Genomic DNA, 18,971 nt, shown 5'->3' with positions numbered 1-18,971 from the left:
AGTATAAATGATACATTTAACTCCCAGTGCATTTGCCTTCATGAAATCCTTCCCATCTTTCCCTGTTTCCACTCCCTCCTCTGCTGCTTCGCTCATCCCTCCTGTGGCAGGCTGGCAGTCCATTCAGGGAGCCTTTGATCAAGTTCCTGACGCGTCACCCATCTCAGACGGTGGAGCTGTTCATGATGGAGGCTACGCTGAACGACCCCCAGTGGAGTCGCATGTTCATGGTCAGACACTGGCAGCTCTAAGTAGCAGTCCCTCCAGGCTTTTTATTGACACTTTTACCATCAAAACTGCATTTTGCCGCCGCACTAATCAGCTATAATCGTATATAATGGGCGTTTTCGAGGCTTAGTGGTCCTGTAAACCACCCAAATTGAGACAGATCACTCCCAGTAGAAACATCTTAATGTCCTGTGTCGTATTGCTTTGAATGTGTTATGGTTACAGTATGCATGTGTGTTCATATACAGAGTTTTCTGAAGCACAAAGATGCCAAGCCACTAAGAGACGTGCTGGCTGCGAACCCCAACCGCTTTGTCCCTCTGCTGGTCCCCGCTGGCACTGCAGCAACTGTTCGACCTGGATCTCCGTCCACCACCACAGCCAGATTGGACCTGCAGTTTCAGGCTATCAAGGTACACATAACCGTACAGCTGTATTTATATTGTTGCACAGCCCTAATCTGAATACTACATTCAGTAATTCCATATGACCTCCAGCCTGTTCCTCCTTCGTCTTTTCTGCTCAGATTATCAGCATCATAGTGAAAAATGACGAGGGTTGGCTGGCAGGGCAGCACTCCCTGGTCAGCCAGCTGAGGCGAGTCTGGGTCAGCGAGGCCTTCCAGGAGAGGCACCGCAAAGACAACATGGCTGCCACCAACTGGAAGGAGCCCAAGCTGCTGGCCTTCTGCCTGCTCAGCTACTGCAAGTATGTACACTTATTCAAATGGGAATATCGGACAAAGTTGTCAAACGATCTGAAAATGGACATTGACACCCCCCATATCTCCTCAACAGGCGTAACTACTCAGAGATTGAGCTGCTGTTCCAGCTACTGCGGGCCTTCACAGGTCGCTTCTTGTGCAACATGACCTTCCTGAAGGAGTATATGGAGGAGGAGATTCCCAAGAACTACTCCATTGCCCAGAAACGGGCCCTGTTCTTCCGCTTCGTTGAGTTCAATGACCCTCACTTCAACGATGAGCTTAAAGCTAAGGTACGTACACGGACTACATGCCAGAGGTGCCTGAAACTACCAATAAGAATACATTTTGCCAACAGATTTGATACAGAGTCTTGAAATCCACACGGGAAATAAAGTATTGGTCTAGTGGGAGGTGTTAAACACTGAAACCAGCTGACAATTCCTCCAGTTGAAATGAATTGATGGATACATTACATCCGTCTGTTTTTGCAACATATTTAAACGAATACGGTAGTTTAAAACTATGATGCACATGTGGGCCTTAATTTAAAAAATCTGATATGTTTTGGATTTTTTGCATTCTGCTGGAAAAATAGATGGCGATGTTGGAAAATTGAGACGTAATCTTTTGGACCGTAATGGTGGATTATAAATGATGTTTCTAAATTCTTTGAGCATCTCCTCGCCTTGCTTACTTTGCTTCCTCAGCGTGGGGACCTGATCTGTGTGACTTCTGCTGCTTTTTAATTAAGATCACTCTCCCGCATGCACGCTCACAAGCATAAACACACAGAGAAGGACGCGCACATACACATTTTGCACAGCTGTAATAGGCTCACAACCTGGCACAGAAGAGCACCAGCGCTGCTGTTAAGTACAAACGGGTCAGTGGGGAAGGCTGGCAAACTCCAGCACATAGCCAAATGACTGTGTGGCAGGAAACGCACAGATGAAAAGTACAGTGTACCCGCACCCCCAAATCCAAGGACATGCACTCTCTTTCCAGGCCCGAATGTTGCATTTTCATATTTAGCAGAACAAAGTTTTGTCCCTCATATTACACAACACCCCGCCCCCACATTCATAATTTCGCTCATATTGTTGTGTTTCCCTTTAATTATCCTCCTCTGGTGCGCAGCAGCTGCTAGCTGTGCATGTGAGGACATACAGAAAAGAGAGCGCGTGAATGTTTGTGTTGATTGGTGTACAAGTCGCGAGCAAGACAATGAGTGTGGCAGTCTGGCATTTAAATAATTGCCATTTTGCATTTACCCAGAAGCTTAATATCGTGTGTGTGTGTGTGTGTGTGTGTGTGTGTGTGTGTGTGTGTGTGTGTGTGTGTGTGTGTGTGTGTGTGTGTGTGTGTGTGTGTGTGTGTGTGTGTGTGTGTGTGTGTGTGTGTGTGTGTGTGTGTGTGTGTGTGTGTGTGCGCTCTCGTATGCCTGGGAGTTAGACGGAGGCTCAGGTTCATGCCTCGCAGGGGTCTCGGAGAATCTTCCACTCTGGGCGAGACACCGAGTGTGTGTGTGGGAGAGCAGCAATGAATCATCTGTGATGGCACACACTCATCTCACGCTGCTCCTGTATTGTTTCTTTTTGTTGAATTTGAACCGTTCTGACAGAAAGCTGCTTTAGTTTTTTTGCCCAAAAGTGTTTGATTATTCATGCAATAGATTTCAAGCAAACAAACAAGAAATTGAAATTTATGAAGCACAGCGTGTCTGTTTCACGTTGTGTTACTTCTTATGTTTCCGACGTGGCGCACCGAGCAGCAGAGCTTCTACATGTCAGGAAATCAAACCAGTGTTAAGTTGAAATAACAAATATTTTTGTTGTACACTCTCTCGTCTGACGTGTGTCTGTGGACAACAAGGTAGATAAAGATAATAAGAGGAATAAAAAAACCAACAGCTGGGCGTGTTTAAAGAAGTTTCCACTTTCATATCCACAAATGAAATAATGCCAGAGTGCTTTTTAAACATGTTTTAATAAGAGAAATACCCGAGTGCAGTTATAAACCATGCAGATTAATTTCCTTTTTAGTTGTCTTGTCAAGCAGTCGAATTTAGACAAATAACAAAACACACACATTATTTGTTTACGGGTATGGAAATAGAATTCAAGATAATTAAGGAGATCTCGGCTACTCGCCCAGAGGTATTGTGTGTGTGTGTGCACGTACGCTAACAGATATCTAATGGCAATATACAGTGATTGATGTTCAGAGGAGCTTACGGTAGTATTAGGAGCAGATGAGACGTAAGAACAGACTCCATGCCTTCTCCTTGTGTCTTCATTTAAGCGGCGTGCGTGCATGTTTCTGCATGCGTGTGCAAGTCTTACCAACCACGCATGCACACTGTGCAGAGCATGCGTGAATAACGTTCTAACGGAGGAGCCGGAACATATGCTGCCACAGCTCGTTCTCCGCTGAGCGATGCGCTGTCCCCCCCCCCCAGTGATGGATTGGACAGGGAGGGTTCATTAACAGATAGCAGCTTCTTTAATAAATGCAGTCGTTAGCTGTATTGTGGTCGGGTTATTCTGCATTTTACCGGCTAATCAAGCCTTTGTCTTCACTCGCAGATCCCTCGCTGACAAAGCCCTGCAGGGTTCGGGGGGTGTTTGTAAATTACATCTTAAGCTTTCATTTTGTTTTTGCGTCCAATGCGTATGGATTAATTAGGAGAAAAGGTGTTAAGAGTGTTTTCTTCTCCAATTCTTGAAATGTCACTTTTTTTTTTATTACCATTGTTTTGTGTCACATTTGGTATTGCTGCGCCTCGAGCCCGTCTTTACGCTCCTAAATTATTTGTCCCTTTCGAGAGAATCACTGTTTTATTTCCCTGTTATCATATGATTTAAGAGTAGACGAATATTTCATCACTTCATCATGTGTCATGGGGAGCTCACAGTGTGCCGGTGTGTCGTTTATGCAGATCTTGAAAGAACACACGAGGTCATTGTCTCCTTTTTGTTGAATGCATATTCAAGTAAATGCCATAAAACAACATTTATCTCTCAGTAAAATGATATCGTGTGTGTTTTCCTGTTCCTTAGGTGTTGCAGCACATCCTCAACCTGGCCTTCCTGCACAGCTTTGAGAAGGGGGAAGGTGAGCAGCTGCTTGGACCGCCCAACCCCGAAGGAGACAATCCTGAAAGCATTACCAGTGTCTTCATCACAAAGGTACACACGCAACACATACACGCTTGCAGCGATTCCTTCCTCTCAACATCTTTCTTCACGTCCAGTCTGCTGACGTCTCTCTCTCTCTCTCTCTCTCTCTCCCCCCCCTCCCTTCTTCTTTTGTTCATTACTCACCAGCTTTGTCTCTCCATCAGTCTCCCTGATTTCATTACCTGCTGCATTTCCTCTCATAATGTCTTATCAGTCCAGTACATCTCCATACTCTCAGTCATCATCCGTTGTGTCCGAGTTAGTCTGATTCTTCTTTCTCCCGTGGCCTCCACACACGACTTGATCATTAATTGCTGTCTTTCCATCTTTCTCTTCTTCCATCTGTCTTTGTTTTTCTCCCTCCCTCCCTCCCGCCGGCCCCTCTTTCCATCACGTTTTCATTCATCAGGCCAGACTATAATTCCCGGTGTAAATGCTACGATGTGACCATGCTAAAGGTCGGCATGTTTGCGCTGCGGCACATCTCATCACTGACTAACACCAGTCCTAATGGCTGCTAATGACTCCTCTTCGGTCTGGTTTAAAACTCAGTTCCTCCTCTGTGTCTTGAATTACAGCCACACCAACAGCTCTCAGGCACACACATAAAAGGGTTTTTTATATTATACAGAAAACATCTCTTGTTTTTGACTATACTGGGCTAATGTTGCGCTATGAACAGTAAAAACTGTATCTATTTCCCCCTCACTCAACAATCTTTGACCCCCCCCCCACGTCTCTCCCAATCCTCCAAGGTACTGGACCCGGAGAAGCAGGCCGACCTGCTGGACTCGCTGCGAATCTGCCTGCTGCAGTTCTCCACCCTGCTGGTGGAGCACGCTCCCCACCACATTCATGACAACAACAAGTCGCGCAACAGCAAGCTGCGGCGCCTCATGACCTTCGCCTGGCCGTGCCTCCTGCCCAAAGCCTGCGTTGACCCGGCCTGCAAGTACAGTGGTCACTTGCTTCTGGCCCACATCATTGCAAAGTTTGCCATTCACAAGAAGATCGTGCTGCAGGTGAGGAAGACTGAGAGGAGAAACTCAGTGGAGCGTGGGTGTAAAATCACTGAATGATCTTGTAAAATGCAAAAACATCAGGATTCAATTGACATGAGCTGACAATAGATGTATACAAACAAGAAACTTAGAAGAACAAGAAATGTGTGTGTGTGTAAGTATAAAAGAGAAACAGCATGAATATGTACTTTACAGTGTGAATTGGAAAATAAATAGTTCAGCATCACTGGTACAGGAAATGGTGCAATTCATTTTCTTTGTACAGGTCTTCCACAGCCTGCTGAAGGCCCACACGATGGAGGCCCGGGCCATCGTGCGGCAGGCCATGGCCATCCTGACCCCAGCCGTGCCGGCCCGCATGGAGGACGGCCACCAGATGTTGACGCACTGGACTCGCAAAATCATCGTGGAGGAGGGACACACTGTGCCGCAGCTGGTCCACATACTGCATCTCATTGTGCAGCACTTCAGGGTGAGCAGATATAATAAAGAGCACGCACACAGAAATTGCAGTTTGAAAATAGTGCACCACCGTCGTTCATTCAGCCCATAACTATAATGTGCTCCAGTGAAGCGCATGGGAGGGAGGAACAGTTGAGAAGCTATTTTAGTTGATTTTCCGAGTGTCCTGAATTAAAAACTTCTAATGATGATATCTCGTATTTGCCCTTTAAATAGTCTTCCCGATACTAGTTGGTTCACTAAATGTGAGTTTCATATTGACCGTAGACGGGATGCCGGTATTTGGGTCGGTTGCCTCCTAGCCAAAAGCTGGATCATTCGTCACTGGGCAGTGGAGCTAATGGTAGCCGCCTGCTGCCTTTTAATCGCCTTAATGCAGATGCAAAGTCCCGAGCTTCTCGGTGATGACCGGCAGAGTCAACACCAGCAACGGATCGTTGGGCTTTATGCTTGTCTTCCTCCTTAAACTTCAAAAAGACACTTTCTGCCCTCTCGCTCCTTCAGCTGATGTTCGCCGCCTCGCCGGTCAGAGAGCTCCAGGCTCTGAGCAGGAGACTGCCATTTTCCTCAGCGCCGCTCTCTCTTTCACTGACAGGCTGCTCTCACTGGGCCAGATGACGAATCTAATGTAATCACATCAGCATAATTACACTAGGGAGGAGATAATGACAGACAGATGAGAGACTTTGTGCGGGTGTGTGTGTGTGTGTGTGTGTGTTTGATAAAGAAATGGAGAGACTGTGTGTGCGTGTTAGTCTGGGTGCACACGTGATGGACAGGGCTTAGCCACTCCGTCATTAAGGGCCTGTGAAGTCCTGCTCTATCGACTATAATTACCCGCAAAAGTGAGATGCTTTAATATTCTTTGACACTGGCAACAGCCCTCTGATAGACATCTAATCTCTTGCTCTTGTTCTGCGCGTTGCAGTTTTGCGATGAAAGTAAGTGACTCTTGAGTGTGAGGCTTGAGAGCGCGGGTTCTCGCGGCTAAGTGTGTGTCATCACGTCCTTGAGACTAAGTGGGAATACGACTTCAGAGTTTGCCCCCTTCTGACTCTGTCTCAAAGTGATTGAACACCCTCTAAAACTTTGCATGTGTCATCGTTCCAAAATCTAGAGCCCAGTATTGGCAAAGTGTAAGAACAATTTTCCGTTATCGTTCATGCAAATGAGGCTCCATGGGCAGACTGACTGGATCTCTTTCTGTGAGGCGAGGCGGACGCGAGGCGGTGTCGTTTTCGGTTCACAGGACTCTCAATTGCCCGGAGAGCGGAGACTTCTGATTTTAAGCATTTAGACCAACTGTCTTCTTTAGAAACTTTAAGTTTGGTTTTAGGGAAGGAATCGCACAATAACCCGCTCTCATAATTGCTTTTGGGTGGCTGCTAAGGCAATTGAAGCCAAGTCTAACTTATATCTGAAGATACTGACAAGGAAGTCCATTAAAACTGAAGCCGAGGGAAGCAACGGTTCCCCTAATATAGTCGATAGAATATCAAAAGCAATATCAATTATTTTGCAAAACCTACATGTTTAATATCATAATTCCATCATTCACATCACTTCTTTTTTTTTTTTTGTCTCACGGAAAGTTATGCAGCATCTATCAGTCTGTGTTTGGGTTCACCCTCTGGTAGGCATGCAGGTGGGAAGGAGAAGCGTTTTCGTGTGAGGAATTTATTTTGATGCGCTCACAAAGTGGGGTTTTTCCACTCATGCCAGGCCCCCGAGCTACATCGGCATTTTATTTTGAAGTTTGTTTTCTTTAAGTACTGCTCTGTCGTCTGTTCATTTGCTCATATATACTAACTCTGCCATTGGCATCAGTGACCATCTGCAGTTGGTGCTTCAGGAAAAGAAAAAGCGGCCCAGTTCTACCTCAGACTCTGGGTTCAGAATACCAAATACGGAAGCTTTCACAAACCAGATATTCAAGTTGTTGGATCGCTACCTCACTCTATATTATAATATTAGATTGATTTTACATGTTATTTCTTACGTTTGTACTTACTTTTGTCTCTCTCCAGGTGTACTACCCTGTGCGCCACCACCTGGTGCAGCACATGATCAGTGCAATGCAGCGTCTGGGCTTCACCCCCAGCGTCACCATAGAGCAAAGGAAACTGGCTGTGGACCTGGCCGAGGTGGTCATCAAATGGGAGCTGCAGAGGATCAAAGACCAGCAGGTGTGTTCATGGACTGCCATACATGTACAATCACAGCAGGAATCCAGAAGTCAAAGACGCTGTCATTCTGTAAACTAACTATGCTAACTGATGGACTCATCTCATCTTCACCCCCCCCCCCCCCCCCCCCCCATCTCTTTTTGGGGTCGGCAGCCGGAGTCCGAGGCTGAAGTAGTTGCTGGCGGTGAAGGGACGAGCGGCGGTGCTGTGAAAAGGGGACTGTCTCTGGAATCTGCATCCGCTGTCGGCGGGCAAGACGTCAAGAGGTTCCGCACGCCGACCGGAGCGGCCTCCACGGTGAGCTCAGAAGTATGTGGGCGTGAGGGACAAGTCACTTTCTAGCCAGGATATTTTCTTCTGCTTATTATTTCTGCTGCAATAGTTTCACAAGATCATTAATATTCTGTTCTTTTCTATCGTGTTTCACCGAGCGCGGGGCTTAGCCTCTCCACACACCCGTGATGAGCCCCGGTGCGTTTTATGTGTACTTCGCCGGACTAGTTAAAAAAAAAAGAATTTTTAAATCCTTTTCAATGCTACGTTGTTTGTCAGCGACAGACCATATGCCAGTTCATATGGGAACTTAGCAGGCATTTGGCATTGTGTGCTCTGAATAATTCTGCATGCAGTTAACGCACCAGTCATCTTACGTTGTGCTATAATTACACCATTATATTGTTTTAATGATAACTCAACTCCTGATATTTGCTCCTGGTGTTCCTCACCACTGTTTTGGGAGAATGAAATAATAGGAATAACATGCGAAGCCGCTTTGAACATGATATTAATGTCTGTCTGTCTGTCCGTCCGTCCGTCTAATCACAGTCGTACACAGGATCTAAAAAAAATACACAAAAAGATGTTGTCCTTTCTGTAAACAGCAGCACAAGTCTTCGTAGTTGCGGTCATAATGACTGAGTGCAATCCCGGCTTCTTTGACCAGATGTCAGGAGAAAAATGCAACCGCAGCATTTGTTTCTGCTTGAGACGAGGAAATGTTAATTGCTCAAAAAGTTGAAAGGATAATTTTTGGTTGCAGTCTACTTAAACAATGCAGACAAAAGCCTGACTTTGTGCAGGCTCTAAACCCTCCCAACTAAACGCTCTGTGCAACATCTGCAATGCTGTCAGAGTTTTGTGATATCAGTTTTTTAAACGGATTAGTTTTTTCCCTGGGTTTGAGACACTTTCTTTTTCTCTGCATTCAAACAAAACCGATCTGAAATATTAATATTTACAATGTTTGTACGTTTTTAAAATTTTCATTTTAGGTGTTTGGCCGCAGCCAGTCCATGCCAGGAACAGAGACCATGCTCACCAAGCCTGTCGAGAAACAACATACGGACACCGTGGTCAACTTCCTCATCAGGATAGCGTGCCAGGTAACACCCCGCCATGATTGACACACACACACACACACCATCTTTCTCTGTCTTTCTTACTGAAGGATTGTCACCTTCCCGACTGCCACTGTTGAACTCGAGCTGCACGAAAGAAATTACAACATATGGTGACAGTCCTTGTCTCTTCTTGCCCTGTGTGATTTCTCCCCTCGTCGTGAAATTGAAGATGAAGACCCGTTGTCATTGACAATGATAATGATACCAACCTTCCTCCCCTCTCTCTCCCGTCTAGGTGAACGACAGCACCAACGTGGCGGGGTCTCCGGGGGAGCTGCTCTCCCGTCGCTGCGTTAGCCTCATGAAGTCTGCCCTCAGGCCTGACATGTGGCCTCGCGCCGAGCTCAAGCTGCAGTGGTTTGACAAGCTGCTCATGACCGTGGTAAGATATGCACGCTTGTGTTGGTGACATCATTGGTTCTACGCCGGCGTTACTGCTGCTTCTCCACTGCCTTTCCCAGAGATCACTCGTCAATCACTGCGACCAGACCTGTAACAGCTTATCTTTTCTATTTCGTGATGGGGGCCATGCTGTTCTTCGGATTAGTAAAAAAAACTTTTAAAAAACGTATTTGTTTACGTGAGCATGTCGCAAGTGCATGTAATCAACAGTGTTTTTTATTCAAATAAAGTCTGAATAAAATTGAACATATTCCGGCTCGTTGTTACAGCTCAAAGCAATAATCAACAAACAGGAAAGGGTAACTAATGCGCCTCTGCTGTTCGCTTTTCCCAGAGACCGCAGAAGTTACTCCGTCTCCGCTTAAGCTCTGTCTTAGTGTTTGCTCTAACGCCTCCGAGTCCTTTGTCTGTTATCAGTAATACATGAAGTGAGGCGCCGACCGCCATAATGACAAAATAATGACAGTGGTGAGATAACAAGAGTCTCTCCGGGTTGCCCTGCGCCTTCTCGTTCAACCCCCCCCCCCTCCCCTCTCCATCCTAAACTCCTCATCCTTGCCGTCTGTGTGCCTCTGTGCTCCTCTCCTCGCCGCTCCCTCTGTCTCTTGCCCCCCCCCCCCCCCTCCTCCTCTCCCATCTCTTCTTTTTCTCTTCAGCCTCTTATCGCGGCCTCTCTTCCTGCTCTCTATTGTTATCCGTCGCTCCTCCTTCTCTACTCATCTCTCTGGTCTGATTCGGCGCTGCTGTTCGGACAAGGTTATCGCCGCTCGCCGGCAATTGTCACGTACTTCCCTTGTTCCCTTTTGGGGATCACTGCATCGGTCGCGCCTTTCTCTCTCCGCCTAGTACACACACACACACACACACACACACACACACACACACAATCAGCCCCTCCAGATCCCATGGGGATGGTCTGACAAACAAGGCTTTCTGTAGGTCTTATGCAGATGCACATACACGGGCCTTTTCCCCCTTGGGAGCATGCTCTACCTGCCTAGCCGTCTTACTCAATGCTCTCAATCGGATTACCTTTTATCATCTCATTGTACTGGCGTGGCAGTGATTAAGAGCCGGGGAGGAGTGGCGTCAGAGTGCCGGGTGACACGCGCGCAAAACACGCACACGATCGCACGCCGAAGCACATGCATGCCCGAATCTGCATGGCTCCAGAGACACGGTCCCGTTCTGTTAATACGGTGCCGAATCAATACCACCCTAATATCTACCGGGAGCTTTATCGCAAAAGTCACCTTGTTCATTAGCTAAGATTAGTGCTATGGATCTGTCCCAGATTATCCTCTTGGCCCTGCAATCACGCCGAACCTTGATTGCAATTTAGACAAAATTAGGACCCAATGTTGCCCATTGATCTTTGGTTTAGCGGCAATCACGCTGCCTCGGTTCTTTTGTGTGAGAAATACCTCCGTGTGTAGAATATTGATTCCCGAGTCGTCTGTCTGTGTAATAAAAACTTGGATGATTAATGCATCTAGGGATGAATTTGCAGAATCGTTTTTTTTCTTGCTTTGTTTTAGAGTTGTAGACTTGGGTCTAAAAAGACAAGCCTTAATATTTTCCTTGATATGGAGGTCACGTTTATTAAGAGGCATAATAGGGTAGGGTTGGGCGTTATTAAAATTCCCCTACAGATGATATTGCTTTAAGAAAAGCGACAATATCGGAAATTATTCTCCAAAAAAAGGTGAAGAGAGAGTCGCACATAGACATAACGGATAATTATCTGTGGACTAGAGTCGCATTTGTTGCAATGCGGACATGGTGAGATCAGTTCATCAGAGCACTCGACTGGTAGTAACTGCCCTCGTATAGTCTGTCCACCGTTGACCGTCTTAGCCACACACTTCTTCTCCTCCACTGACCTGCTTCCACTGTTCTCCATGTCCTCTCAGGAGCAGCCAGCCCAGGCTAACATCTCCAACATCTGCACCGGACTGGAGATCCTCTGCTTCCTGCTGACGGTGCTGCAGTCCCCGGCCATCCTGGCCCATTTTAAGCCCCTCCAGCGGGGCATCGCCGCATGCATGACCTGCGGCAACACCAAAGTCCTGCGGGCCGTCCACTCCCTCCTATCTCGCCTCATGAGCATCTTCCCCACCGAGCCTAGTAAGTCGCCAGCGCTCAATGCCTAAATTGTAACAGGCCAGCTTGCGCTCATACACTCAGGAAAGCACTGCATGTCTGAGGAAATTGTTAACTAAAATATTTGGACCGTTGCTCTGTTGATTGATGCTTAAATTCTTAAGTTTGCTTTTTATGTGCTAAAAGCAAGGCATTGATTTGGATACTTCTCTTTCGTTTGACGTAAACGCTGCTCCTCTCCCTCTAGGCACATCAACGGTGGCATCGAAGTATGAGGAGTTGGAGTGTCTGTATGCTGCTGTGGGCAAGGTCATCTATGAGGGACTTACCAACTACGAAAAAGCCACGAGCAACACTAACCCCACACAGCTCTTTGGTAATTCTTCTTCTCCTTCATCCCTTTACTCTCACGTTGTCACTCATAAACCCTGCGGGTGTGTGTGGGGTTTGGTTTTTACAATTTTTCACACTCCCTCTCCATCCTTACAAAAACCAAGCCACTTTAGTCACTTTTTCGCAATTACGCCGGTGAGTGGGTCGTTAAAATGCAAGCCGACGAGCCCGGGGCTCGGGCGAACATCTGGTCTGTTTAAACGGAGGCCACAGTCCAGCGGTTTGGGAAAGGTTGTTTCTGGAAGAATTGCTGCTTTCGGCCACCCTCCCCGTACGAACATTACTGCTATTTAACCAGATGTCCGAGAGTATTTATCTCAAAAAGTTACATTGAAGCTTATTCCAAAGAGACAGTTATTAGATTGTCTTTTTCTTTTATTTGAACTATGCAATAGCGTTCCGAATAAAGGGCCCTTAAGGTGACAGATGACTTTTGGGGAACAGACTAAAGGTAATGCTATTTTGTATGGTTTCCCAAAATGGCCGTTGTGGTCAATAAAAAGCATTTGGTGTCCTGCTGTCAAAGAGAGGAAGCGCTGATGTGATTAGGAGGGGGGGGGAGGGAACAGAGAAGGACATTTCTTTTACTTATCCCTCTGTGATAAACTTAAGTTAAGTCCCTTTACAAAAAGAAATAAAGTCCTTGTCGTGCTGTGTATATGAACACAGGCTGACTGCAGGTGTGTGTCTGTCACTTCTCATGTTGTTGTGTTTCTCTCTCTCTCTCTTCCCCTTCATTTGTTTCCCAGGAACACTGATGATCCTGAAGTCAGCATGCAGTTACAACGCCAGCTACATCGACCGCCTCATCTCGGTGTTCATGCGCTCGCTGCAGAAGATGGTGCGCGAACACCTGAGCCCCCAGCAGGCCAACCCAGGGGTCACGGAAACCAGCACGGGTACATGGACATGAATTCAGTGTAAAGAATACGCGGAGGCCAGACTTCGATTGAACTAATATTACAGTGCTGCAGCTACAGCTGGCTGACATGATCAGGAAGGCTAGTGTGCATGCGTATCCCCAACTCCGATCCAACAAGCGCTGTGCGTGAGGTCACTTGGGCACATTGTCGATTGTTGACTTTCCTCAGATTCCGTTAGAGCTCAGGTATCTCGGCAGAGCCCGGCTCCTTACAAAGGCCGGATCAAAAGTTCTACATCAATGAGCCCAGCTGTGTTCTCAGTAGCTTCCGTAGCCGGGTGAGACCCACTCTACAGTCTGCTTTCACAGAGAATGTTCCTCATCCCTGTATCTGTCTGATAGCCTCTCTCCGGATAAAACAAACGGATGGTAACCTCGTCATGTTTTGTTATGGGTTTGAAAGGGTAGACAGTGTTTGATATAGAACCGCTTGACAACCTGCCTCATACTGCAGGCAGCGAGGGTAAAGAGAAGACAAGTGTTGTTTCAGCGCTTTAGGTTTTGCTTTCTCGTGACTATTACAAAATTCATCGAGGTTCCCCGTCTTCCCTGAGCGTGGCTTCGCCGGATTTATAGAAGTCGGGCACGACATGATTCCTGTTGCTTCTTCTCAGAAGAGAGGTAATGGCTGTAAGATGCTATCCGGGCTCTAAATTGCTCCCTAATGACTATATCGGGAAACGCAGACATCTACCCTCTACTAGGCACAGTTCTAGTCACTAACCAACCTCATGTCTCTCTAATCTAATGAACTTCCTTGTAAAGTAGTTCCAACCCGACTGTTGCGTTGTATTTTTGGCTGCTATCACCGCTAAACATATAGAAGTGCAGGACTCACATGACCAATATTTTGGTTGCTTGCCGAGCTGATATTGAAGACACACTAAATTCAGCTGGTGTCTTTTATATAAACTATGGATAAAATATTATCCACAACTGTCAACGAATACTTTCCATCGATATTAGTTTTGCGTAAATCCTCAGTCCTGCCTCTCACCGTTAACCCCTCTGTTCCTCTAGTGACCAGCGAGCTGGTGATGCTGAGTCTTGACCTGGTGAAGACTCGCCTGTCCGTCATGAGCATGGAAATGAGGAAGAACTTCATCCAGGTCATCCTCACGTCGCTGATTGAGAAGTCACCCGACCCCAAAATCCTCCGCGCTGTCGTCAAAATTGTTGAAGAGTGGGTGAAGAACAATTCTCCAATGGCTGCGAATCAGGTAAGAAGGAGGCTTACTCTCAAACAATAGTAAGTTACGCACATATTCTTTTACGCTGTGGAAGGACAGCAAGCAGTAAAAGGCTGAGAGATGCAGTCACAAGAAAGAATCTGAATATCTTTCTCTCTCGTTGATTTTCATCGCCACCATCGCTCCTTTCTGACCGACACCCCTCTTCTTCCACCTCCCTCCAGATGCCCAACCTACGCGAGAAGTCCATCCTGCTGGTGAAGATGATGACCTACATAGAGAAGCGTTTCCCCGACGAACTTGAGTTAAACGCCCAGTTCCTGGACCTCGTTAATTACGTCTACAGGTAATTATCGCCATTCATCACCTGGCCAAATGGCCGTGACGCTGACGCCACGCCGCCCTTGCATCCATCTTAAAAAGGAGGGATGAAAGTCGCGGGAGGTTGGGTCAAGATGAGGAGGACGGGGGTTTGAAGCATGTGTGGTGTATCAGTCATGGTCCTACTGCCTGCTATTCATCAAACTCCGCCCCTTTTGTCTTTCTGTCTCACACGCATACACATTTAATCAGCCAAATGTACCCCGTATTCCTCCAGCCCATCTGCTCTTCATGTCAAAAGGTTTAAAACGAGCCGTACAGCCGTGATGGACAACGAGTAATGATAATGGAACGATAAAGCAGCTGTGCCAGTACAATGTGTGATTAAGAGAATGGCGCAAATAGGGGCAATATGCAGCTGTGGCAGCCTTGCCTTTTGTTGTTTTTATCCCAGCCCCCCTCTCTCCTTCTGCTGTGTGAATCATACCCACGAGGCCCGTTTAGAGCAGCAGGACGATGTCGCAATGATGACATTTGTTATTTAAGTGTTAAATACATGACGGTTGGTGCTTTACTAACTGTGGAGTAACCACATTAAAGATACTTAATTTCACAGAATATTCAGTGTTAACTGCCATCTCCCCGCACTTCCGTGGCTGTCGGTGTTGCACTACACGGCTGTTTGAACATGCGGGCGCCTTACGTTAGAATGTTGCTCCGAGATGACGTTTCGTGCTAATTAGTAGTATACACAATTATGTCACAGTTACATAGAAATTAATAAATGAGCTGTAAATATAACTTTTACAATATTCTTTGTATTATTTAAAAAATGCAGTTTTTCTTAGCTTGTGTTTTTGGGATCTCGGGCTTCCACATACTGCAGGTGTGTGATTGGTTGTCTGTGTCTATGTGTCGGCCCTGTGATCATCTGGCGACCTGTCCAGGGTGGTACTGCTCGGATGATATTTAGTAACGTAATTCATTTACAAATGCACTTGACGAAAGACAAAATCTCAAGCCTCATTGAATTGCGTCAACATGTCTGAGTGTTGTTGCAGTGGCATATGCCAATATTAGCATACATCACTGCTATTCTCAAGAAATGCCACTGAGCCCTGAGTGTCACAGTCGTTATTGTCAAATGGGTAAAAGCCGGCACGCAATCTCTTGTCAAACAAACGTTTTGCCCGTCGCATGATTCAGGGACGAGAGCCTTTCAGGAAGTGACATCACGTCCAAGTTGGAGCCGGCCTTCCTCTCGGGGCTTCGGTGCACTCAGCCACTGATCAGAGCCAAGTTCTTTGAGGTGTTTGACTCCTCCATGAAGCGGCGCGTGTACGAGAGGCTGCTCTACATCTGCTGCTCTCAGAACTGGGAGGCCATGGGCAGCCACTTCTGGATCAAACAGTGCATAGAGGTAAGCCGAGCGCTGCCTCTGGTCTTTGAAAGCCTTTTATCCAACATTAAAAATAATGCATTTTTCATTCAAAAGTAGTTTAAATTCAACCACCCTCTTGTTGTCATGTCGTTTACTGTCACTGACCTTTTGCACCTGGTCTTTGTGTGTGTGTGTGTGTGTTAGCTGCTGCTGGCAGTGTGTGAACGAAACACCATCATCGGCACCAGCTGCCAGGGATCCATGCTGCCCTCCATCACTAACGTCATCAACCTGGCTGACAGCCACGACCGCGCTGCCTTCGCTATGGCGACGCATGTCAAGCAGGAGCCACGTGAGAGTCAGACCAGCGAGACCAAGGAGGAGGTGGGACACACACACACACACACACAATACAGCAAGAGACACGCTCACTCGCATAAATTATCACATTATCCAATTATCTGTGTGTTACGTACTGTGGTCCTGAGAAAAGATTAAAGCTTCTTAGTTTGCAAAGCTCTCCCAAAAGACAATGGTTTTCCTCTCTTCTGTGGCAGGATGTGGAGATAGACATAGAACTAGCACCAGGTGACCAGACCGCCATCCCCAAGACCAAGGAGCAGGCTGAGAGAGACGCAGGCAACCAGCTGCACATGCTGACAAACCGCCACGACAAGTTTCTCGACTCACTACGGGAGGTCAAGGTAAGATTGGCCTCTACTCTGTCCAGCAGTGTGCTGAGGGGCTGAGAAAACTGCAATGTTGACGTGAGGAACTTTCAGTATTATCCTAATTACACAGGGGCCACTTCTAGCAGAGAATGCTGTGTTTGAGATATATCAATTTAATCATATTTTCAAATATTTTTTTATGATCCAGCACCCTGCTGATTTTCATTCTAGCTGTAAAACGGGGGACGTGTTTGTCAACGTAGACCATCAGTTGAATACAATTACCGACCCAGTAGGACAGCGAATCTGCAGTGCTCTCGAGCCCCGAAGACAGGGAACCGCCGCCTTGCTGAGTCAGCAGCTGTCATTTAATTTTTTTGGTCTCTGCTCTGGTTTAGACAGGGGCACTTCTGAACGCTCTGGTCCAGCTCTGTCACATCTCCACGCCGCTGGCTGAGAGGACCTGGGTTCAGCTCTTCCCTCGCCTCTGGAAGATCCTCTCTGACAGGCAGCAGCATGTGAGTATAACATACTTACACCCAGGGCACAGAAGCACGCAGCTCGGTAACTTCAGTGTTCGGACATTTCAGTACAACTATAACGAGTATGTGTAAGTATGTAAGTCATCACAATAGAAAGAAATGCATGCGTCTTTGTTGTGCACCTGATGTTTTTAGCATCGACATCCAGCTTTGTGGGGAAATATTTGATGCTTGTTATGTACTGCCAAAATCTTTTCCATGTGCGCGACACAGCTTCCATACTGTGAGCCAAGTGGAGCCTTTTTACTTTGTTAAATCTAAACAAGCCCCATGTTTTGTAAATGACACAATGACAATTCAGTCTCTTTCTGAATCTGAATCACAAAGACAGATGTACACGTATGTCTTCTCTCCATCTCCAAGTCTTTTTTTGCACATTACCTATTTGTTCTCCTTGTGCCCAAACACGTACATACTCATCCACTCTCTATATCCTTTTCTGTATCTCATCAACAAGGCAAGCAGACAGTAACTCTGACCTCGGCCATCCCATTTGTCTCAAAACATGCCATTCCGCTCAATTAGGACTGATTCATTTACGCCTAATATGGAAGCGAGAAAGCAGAGGGAGGAATGCTGTAATGAGTTTAACGAACCAGATGCAATGTCGAGTATTTTGAGACTCGTTGAAAAGGCCCTGATTTGAAGTGATTGAGCTCTTCAACATCTGAAAGATGCAGTCAGTAGAGAGATTGCTTCAAAGTTTATTTTCTTCCTGTGCGACAGGCATGATGTCACTAATGTGTCACGTGTTTATTCTGACGCCTACCTCAGCCCTGCGTTTCATGCCGCTATTACACCATATCAATTCATGGTGGAAATTGAATGATCACTGGCTTTATTTCTTTGGGGGGGGGGGGGATTACATGGGAATTATAGAAAAGCATATTCTCCTCAGGAAAGGAATTTGATGACTGGCCTTCTCCACCACCAGCCTCATGAAAGTGACCATCAAGGGATTAATTATTCCATGCTGTCAACGGGCAGTGGAAATTCTATTCATTACCAATACATCATTTATTTCTGAGTGTGTGTCAGTCATGATTACCGGAGCACTAACTCAGCGGTCACACTCAAAAGTCTTATTTTGTGCAAATGTGGCCGCTCTGAGAGGCTGAGTAGCTTTTAAACCAGCGAACAATGCCATTACCTGAAATAACAGGAGACCTTCTTAAGTCTTTCATTTTCTGTTCTGAATACACAAACGGGCAGACGATGTGTCCCTTCACAGTCACAGTGCTTGTTTTTTCTTACCTCTTCCCTCTTTTTTTCCTTTTTCTTAACAGCTCTCTGTTACTGGAGAAAAGGCATCATGTTGCATCCCATACATGCAACAGAATGCCTTTATCAATACGCTAGATCAGTGCACGGCTGCTGAAGTGAAACTGTGTGTAGTCGATGAGCTCTCTCCTCTGCTCTGCAGGCTCTGTCAGGAGAAATGAGTCCTTTCCTGTGCAGCGGCAGCCACCAGGCCCAGAGGGACTGTCAGCCCAGCGCCCTCAACTGCTTCGTCGAGGCCATGTCCCAGTGTGTGCCTCCCATTCCCATCCGCCCGTGTGTGCTGAAGTACTTGGGCAAGACGCACAACCTCTGGCTGCGCTCCACTTTAATGCTGGAGCAGCAGGCCTTTGAAAAGGGCCTCAGCCTGCACAACAAACCCAAGCAGAGCACCGAGTTCTACGAGCAGGAGAGCATCACACCACCTCAACAGGTGTATATACACATATAAATATATATATATACACTTTGAGCTGGCACTATCCAAGTTTAAAGATTTTTTTTATTTTGGCTGATATTTATTAACTTGACAATTTACAATATTGGTACAGTGAAGTGTTTCCTCCATGACTTTTATTTGTCAGG

At 46.5% G+C, this 18,971-nt stretch overlaps 1 protein-coding gene across 5 annotated transcripts in view; it reads left to right on the top strand.

The window, feature by feature from the left end:
* Positions 1-18,971, top strand: part of trrap (transformation/transcription domain-associated protein) — a 69,845-nt gene that overhangs the window by 21,233 nt on the left and 29,641 nt on the right. For 3 of the 5 annotated variants that reach the window (XM_079293798.1, XM_079293799.1, XM_079293796.1), the window contains 21 exons: positions 111-230; positions 477-641; positions 755-936; positions 1,026-1,224; positions 3,994-4,122; positions 4,869-5,135; positions 5,401-5,607; positions 7,625-7,783; positions 7,937-8,080; positions 9,055-9,165; positions 9,419-9,565; positions 11,499-11,712; positions 11,936-12,064; positions 12,831-12,980; positions 14,024-14,223; positions 14,418-14,539; positions 15,721-15,934; positions 16,100-16,279; positions 16,453-16,599; positions 16,965-17,084; positions 18,532-18,819. In XM_079293798.1, coding sequence (XP_079149924.1) covers positions 111-230; positions 477-641; positions 755-936; positions 1,026-1,224; positions 3,994-4,122; positions 4,869-5,135; positions 5,401-5,607; positions 7,625-7,783; positions 7,937-8,080; positions 9,055-9,165; positions 9,419-9,565; positions 11,499-11,712; positions 11,936-12,064; positions 12,831-12,980; positions 14,024-14,223; positions 14,418-14,539; positions 15,721-15,934; positions 16,100-16,279; positions 16,453-16,599; positions 16,965-17,084; positions 18,532-18,819 — 3,594 coding nt within the window. Of the gene's footprint in view, positions 1-110; positions 231-476; positions 642-754; positions 937-1,025; positions 1,225-3,993; positions 4,123-4,868; positions 5,136-5,400; positions 5,608-7,624; positions 7,784-7,936; positions 8,093-9,054; positions 9,166-9,418; positions 9,566-11,498; positions 11,713-11,935; positions 12,065-12,830; positions 12,981-14,023; positions 14,224-14,417; positions 14,540-15,720; positions 15,935-16,099; positions 16,280-16,452; positions 16,600-16,964; positions 17,085-18,531; positions 18,820-18,971 lie in introns of all 5 variants that reach the window. The other 2 variants (XM_079293797.1, XM_079293795.1) reach the window with 2 other exon arrangements.

Source organism: Melanostigma gelatinosum (genome assembly GCF_949748355.1).
Source record: "Melanostigma gelatinosum genome assembly, chromosome: 21".
NCBI classification, from domain to species: domain Eukaryota; kingdom Metazoa; phylum Chordata; class Actinopteri; order Perciformes; family Zoarcidae; genus Melanostigma; species Melanostigma gelatinosum.
Note: the sequence above shows the minus strand (reverse complement) of the source record. Positions and strands in the feature narration are given on the sequence as shown.